Raw genomic sequence first — 6651 nt, 5'->3', positions numbered from 1 at the left:
GCACCACCATGGCTGGCTTTAAATATTGGTTTTATTTTATGTGTACAAGTGGTGTATTGCCTGCATGTATGATAGTGCACCTGTGTCATGCAATGTCCAAGGTCAGAAGAGGGCATCAGATCCCCTAGAACTGGAGTTAATGGATGCTTGTTGGCTATCATGTGGGTGCTAGAAACCAAACCAGGTCCTCTGTAAGAACAGTCAGTGCTCTTAACTGCTGAGCCATCTCTCCAGCCCAAAGATGTATTTCTTACCCAGTGCCACTGATGGGCAGGTAGAGATAGAGAATTAAGAGTGCTAAGGTTACCCCTGGAGGCTTTTCTAAATACCAACAGTGCCCTACCCTGGGCAGCAGTATAAGAAACAGGGGACCCATGTCTCTGGTCTCTGTGCTCACAGCACCCAGCCCCTAGCTCTTAGCTGGTCAGGGTGACCTAGGTCCTGTGGACCTGGTACCAGATGCCTCCTCTCGTCTCCCCTGAGAGAGCAGATCACAGTGGCCTGGAGTGAGGAGGGGGCTGAGAGTAGACCCCAGTCTTCCCCTGCATGTCACTTAGCTGCTGTTGTCACCACTCGATGCTGGTGTAGGAGCAGCACATGAAGATGGCCAGGAACTTCGGAACTAATAACACCGAGCACCAGACCACTTGGGAAATCGGAGAGCTTTAAAAGAAGAACTAAAGAGGATGAAGATCACATGATACTACCTTTTACATACCAGGTGACATGGCAGCCTTTCACAAGGTCCAGCTAAACTCATCAGCTTAGTCCATGGAGGACCTCTGAAGATGGCTCTCCATGTCCTATAGCCCTCCCCACAGAGGTGGCCCAGGGACGGTTCCCACAGGGCCATGTGGAGCCACTAACAGAACCCAGGAAGTCCTGCGGGAGCCTGCTCATAAGACCCTGTGAGTGGCTGAGTGTTTCCTCATGGTAACTGACCAAATCATCCTTCTGCCTGCCCACATCCATGGCAGGCTGGATTGCTGCTACCAAAAGCCTCTGTTGTTTGAGGAGGTACGCTGCTGCATTGTTCACAGAACCACCACTGAACCACGGAAAGATCGAGGACCTGCTAGCCTTGGCTCAATAGACAACTTAGAACCCATCCAGCCCTGGAACATAGGTGGACTGGGAGTCCTTTAGACCAACAGGACACTCTAGAGCCTCAGCCTGCTCTGACATCAGAGAGATTTGGAACCTAGCCAGACCCAGTACATTACTTGCTACACAGAACAAAACATTTGAGCTCAGCCAGCCAGGGAAAGGTGGAGAGAGTTCCCAGGAAGGCTGGGGTGCTGGATTTGCTGACTCACCTTTGCACATGGCTCTGACCTTCCTGCCATAAGCCTGGTATGGACCCTCAGCTGTCTACCATGACTCCTAAGCCTGGCTTAGTCACATCTGTCCCCAGGGATACTGGGGGCCCTTGTTCTGACAGCTGAATATTCGGTCCATGTTCTGTTGGGCTAGGTCTCAAATGAGCCATGGACCCCAGGAGGGTTTCCAGCCGGGACATTGTCACTAGGCAGTGGAGCCCTCAGGCTCCAGTGGCTGGTCAAGGTGCCCTGTGTGCTGTGAACTTGGTGCTAGAAGCCTTATCTGACCTATCTAGAGAGAACCAGGCACAATGGACTGGGCATGGACCCCTGGGCCTGCCCCTCCCTGTGTCCTAGTGAGGACATTGTCACCAGTGGCCTCTGAAGCCCTGAGGAATTGTATTTGTTAGTTGCAGCTCTGGTTCTGCAGGCTCGGGCCTCCACGCCCCTCACCACAGGCTCTGACCTGTTCACTCCCATCCACCAGGCAGCCTTGCCCTGGATACTGCCCCACTAGGACAGGCTGGGCTGTGCCTCCAGAGTGAGAACAGGTGATTTAGAACACAGTATGGTGTGGATTCAAGGCCTTGAGAAAGGCATTGGGGGCTCTAAGCCTCTCAGTTTCTGCCAACTGGTATACCCTGGGTACACGTGGCTGTGACTGGGCAGGGCTTTGGAGGAACTGACTTGAAGTGGGCCAAGGAGTACAAGACTGGAGAGGATTCTTGGAGGGGGTGGAGCACAGGCAGGGTGAAGGGGCTTGGGCCCTAGCTTGTGCAGGCCAAGCTGAGTTCCCTCAGGCCCTAGACCCTTTGAACCATCTTCTCCCAGGCTTGAAGACAAGCTGCCACCTTGGTAAGATCTAGCTGGCCACAGTGTGGTCCTGTGGCTAAAGAAGCCTGGTGGTGCTGCTGTTGGGAAGATACTTCCCATCTCCCTCCTGTTCCCAAGCTAAGTTTTTAGCTGCCCCAGCCTTGTTGTTTAGCCCTGGATCTGCAGAGCATTTAGCTGTACCAGCCCTTACCAGCCACTGTGCACATTGGGGAGGCACCAGCCAATGCTCTGAGGCCATTTCTCCACCATGAAATGGATAGGAGAGGCATCAGGGACTCTCCAAAGCCTTTCTACAGGCCCTGTGTCTGCAAGACTACTGTCTTTCTGGGGACCTGTTTTCTTTCCCAGTTCCAGCCTCTGACCAGCTGTGCACATGACGTGCTTATGTGCTCTGGTGTGTGTGTGTGTGTGTGTGTGTGTGTTCTGTGCTACACATGCACACTGTCCCTCTTGCCTCTTTCTCCCATTGGCTCCCTGAGTGAGCAGCTATAAGGTCACATGTGGATTCATGTCTCTAAGTTGCATGTGTTAGTTGGTCAGTGTCGTCTGGGTATCTGCCTAAGATGCGTGTGCCGCAAGAGAGGGGACTGTGTGACCCTGTGCCTGTTGGCTGAATGTGTCTGATGCTGGCTGATGCCATTTTTGTGAAAAGGTGTGTCCCCAGAGATTTGCCTGCTTGACATATGTTCAGCAGGTGTGTGGCTGTGGACTGGAGTGCTGGGTGGTCAATGTATATTTTCTGGGTGGGTCTTTCTGGCAAATTTGTGTGTACAGCTCTGTGACTGGCTGGTCTATGTGGCCCATCTGTGTCTTGCCATAGTTTTCCAAGCCTGTAGCATGTGTCAGCGGGCCAGGGCATACAGCTAGGTGTGTCTCTAGCTGGCTGTGGCTTGTGAATGTGGATGGGGTGTGTGGCATTTGCTGTGGTTGCTCCGGTGCCCTATACAGCGGTATCCTGTCTGTCTGTGCAAACGGCTGTCAGATTCGGCATGGTCCCTAATTACCCAAGGGTGGCCAGACAGCCCCTTCAGCTGGGTGGATCATGAGGAGTTAGGGTGGGGCAGGTGAACTTAGCCCTCATTCTTCCCACATCCCATCTTGCCTGTCTCTCTCAGGATAAGTCGCCTCTTCAACGGCACAGAGCCCATAGTCTTAGACAGTCTGAAGCAACATTATTTCATTGACCGAGATGGAGAGATATTCCGTTACATCCTGAGCTTCCTAAGGACGTCAAAACTGCTGCTCCCAGATGATTTTAAGGTAAGGCCGAAAGCCAGTAGCTCCCTATGGGTTGCCTGTGTCGTAGCATTACACAGGGGACACTGTGACTTACTAAATGGACCCATGGTTGCTATGGCAACCGTAAAAAGTTAACCGATGAAGCCAGAGGGCTAAATCAGTTTTTCTAAACTCATTTTGCTTTCTCACATTTTCAGCTTATTTATCAGGGTGTAACAACAATTAAGCTTTGACACTTACCCTAGGTTAATGTTAGTCATGTTTAAAGACTTCTATGTGCTGGAGTACAGGAGTTTTAGAAGTCCATGAATCTGTTCTTTATTGGCAATTTGCAGGAAGAACACCCCAGGTTAATGTTAGTCATGTTTAAAGACTTCTATGTGCTGGAGTACAGGAGTTAGAAGTCCATGAATCTGTTCTTTATTGGCAATTTGCAGGAAGAACACCCGCCTCCATGCTTGAGGTGAATACCTTTAAACAAAACATTACCCCACCCCTCACACCCAGGTTTCAGAAGGAGCTTGTCCCAGGTAGCTGATCTGATTCCTCTGGTCCTGCCTTAGTGCTGAGCCCCTCCGAAGTCTTGGGACTCATGAGAGGAAGGAAACTCTGGCCTGGCTCAGGCTAACAAATGTCTGTCTTTTTGCTTCTTTGCTTTGAGGCTTCCTGCAACTTCCCACAACACTAGTAGCCCTGGGGCCCTATGTCCTTCATCCCGCTTGGTTACTGAACGGCAACAACTGAATTTGGTCTAAAAATGTAGTGACACAACAAGAAAGCCCTGGGCTCTGCCCCCATGCTACTACTAGAAGATAGAGGTTGAGTCTGAATTGCAGGAGACCAGTGCTTCAGAAATAGACTATGTGCCAAGCGTGTGGTAGCTCACACCTCTAAGCTCGGCTCTTCAGAGGCTGAGGCAGGAGGATTGCTGCAGGTCCTAGGCTAGCCTGAGCTATAGCGTGGACCCCTATCTCAATAAACAAAGAAACAGAATAGAGTGTTATGCAAGTGACTAGCCTAGGTGTGTTTAAAAGAATCAGTGCTTCGCTGGGTGGTGAAGGAGGGGCAGGACAGATAGGTGTGAAGACCCTGGTAAGGGTCTAAGCACAGCAAGGGCTCCATACATTTGAGCACTGGAGAGACCATGTGGAGCCTGGGGCTTTGTGAACCAGGAGAGGAAGGGTGGGAGGGGAGGCTGCTGGGTGATATCTGGATCTTGGTGGGTGGCTCAGCATTTGGCACTTTCCCCTGTGTGCTGTGGAAGAACTGTGAGCAGGGAAAGGATGATCAGATTTGCAAATTGGGAGGATCTCACTGGCTCTTGTGTAAGAAGGATGCCAGGAGGATGGGGGTGGGGACAGGAGGTGAGTTATAGATTCGTCCATGTTGCTGAGCCAAGGAACATTTTCCAGGAGCCTTTGACTGAGTGGAAGCAGAGGATAGAGCCAAGCAGAGACTTACATTTAGGAAGAGGCAGCAGAGCGATGTGGGTGTGACTTAGCAGGGGTCAGGAGGTACTCAAGGGTGGCCCCAGCTTACAGCTTGAGTCCTGGGTCAATGAGTGAAAAGTCCAGGCATGGAACATTCTAGGATATAAAGAAAGAGTGTGCATAAAGATGTCACATAAAACTCTGGGAGAGCTGGAAGAGCAGAGTTCTTGGATGAAGCCCTGCGGAGTCTTTGCAGAAAGGCAGGAAGTGTGAGGCTCATGGTGGGAGGATGGGTTGGGATTATGGACCACCTTTGGCAGTTCGAAGACTGGGACCAGCAAATGGTAGCACTTCAGGCCTGTGGGCTTCCTGCTTCTGCCTGCTGAGTGCTTCTTCTGTCCTTTAATCTTTGCTTCTCTGAGTTGGGTGTTTATGTCCCTTTTAAAGAGGAGGAAGGGCTAGAGAGATGGCTCAGCGGTTAAGAACACTGTCTGTTCTTGCAGAAGACCCGGGTTCAAATCCAAGCACCCACATGGCAGCTAACAACTGTCTGTAACTCCAGTCCCAGGGGATCCGACAGCCTCTTCTGACCTCCACGGGCATTGCATGACACGGGTGCACTTACCTATATGCAGGCAATACACTCATACACATAAAATAAAAATAATTAAAATTAAAAAAAAAATTTCTCAGCACTCGGGAGGCAGAGGCAGGCAGATCTCTGTGGGTTTGAGATCGGCCTGGTCTAGTGAGTTCCAGGTCAGCTAGGGCTACAGGGAGACCCTGTCTCAAAAAAGAAAAAAAAAAAAAAGAGGAGGAAACTGGAGCTCAGGATAGGCCAGCAGCTGGTTCACAGGCCTTATAACTGGTGGATGATGAGACTTAAAAGGAGGATTGACTAAGGAACCTCTGGCTGGGTGGGGCCAGGATGCTCTATGGCTAGCCTGGGGTCTTCTCTGCAGGAGCTTCCAGGATGGCCACAGCCCCCTCACCCCCCAGCTCCCACACCTCTAGCTTAGCCTCCAGATCTTCCTAGGAAGTTCCTTTCTGCCACTAAGGACTAAGAAGGGAGTCTGAACGGGTACACACCAGCCAGTCCTCATATGAGTCTCCTTTGCCCATCTGTACAATGGGGACAATCATCCCAGTCCACACTGTGCCCTGAGGTGCTATATATTTGTGAAGAGGGAAAGGGGACCCCTGGCTGGGGATGGAAAGACCATCCCAGAGGGGACTGCATCTGGCTTTCCTGACACCATCCACATGTCCACAGGACTTCAACCTGCTGTACGAAGAGGCTCGGTACTACCAGCTGCAGCCCATGGTGCGGGAACTGGAGCGCTGGCAGCAGGAGCAGGAGCAGCGGCGCCGCAGCAGGGCCTGTGACTGCCTGGTGGTGCGTGTCACCCCCGACCTGGGTGAACGCATTGCCCTAAGTGGCGAGAAAGCCCTCATCGAAGAGGTCTTCCCTGAGACTGGGGACGTCATGTGCAACTCGGTCAATGCTGGCTGGAACCAGGACCCCACACATGTTATCCGTTTCCCGCTCAATGGCTACTGTCGACTCAACTCTGTGCAGGTGAGAGCTGTGGGCTGTCTCCCCTGAGTCCCCAGGGTCGAGCAAATTGGAAGGAGAGTCAAGATCTCTGAATAGGTGAAACCCATATACAAAAAAGGCAACAGTGTGTCGATGCATAATTTATGTCCCACTCATAATTAAATGATGGTGCCTAGGGGATGGACTTAAAAAAATTGATCTGTACTTTTCTTTTTCACCCAAAAGGATGTTCTATTTAAAAAAAACAAAAAGACCAAAGTATTTTCAGCCA

At 51.2% G+C, this 6651-nt stretch overlaps 1 protein-coding gene across 1 annotated transcript in view; it reads left to right on the top strand.

Annotated features, from left to right (window-relative positions):
- The window catches only part of Kctd15 (potassium channel tetramerization domain containing 15), a 15555-nt gene that overhangs the window by 6360 nt on the left and 2544 nt on the right, over positions 1 to 6651 (top strand). Inside the window, exons 5-6 of the mRNA XM_008839448.3 lie at positions 3269 to 3413; positions 6096 to 6401. Of these exons, the coding sequence (XP_008837670.1) occupies positions 3269 to 3413; positions 6096 to 6401 (451 nt within the window). The remainder of the gene's footprint in view (positions 1 to 3268; positions 3414 to 6095; positions 6402 to 6651) is intronic.

Source organism: Nannospalax galili, unplaced genomic scaffold (genome assembly GCF_000622305.1).
Source record: "Nannospalax galili isolate Female #2095 unplaced genomic scaffold, S.galili_v1.0 scaffold159, whole genome shotgun sequence".
NCBI lineage: Eukaryota > Metazoa > Chordata > Mammalia > Rodentia > Spalacidae > Nannospalax > Nannospalax galili.
Note: the sequence above shows the minus strand (reverse complement) of the source record. Positions and strands in the feature narration are given on the sequence as shown.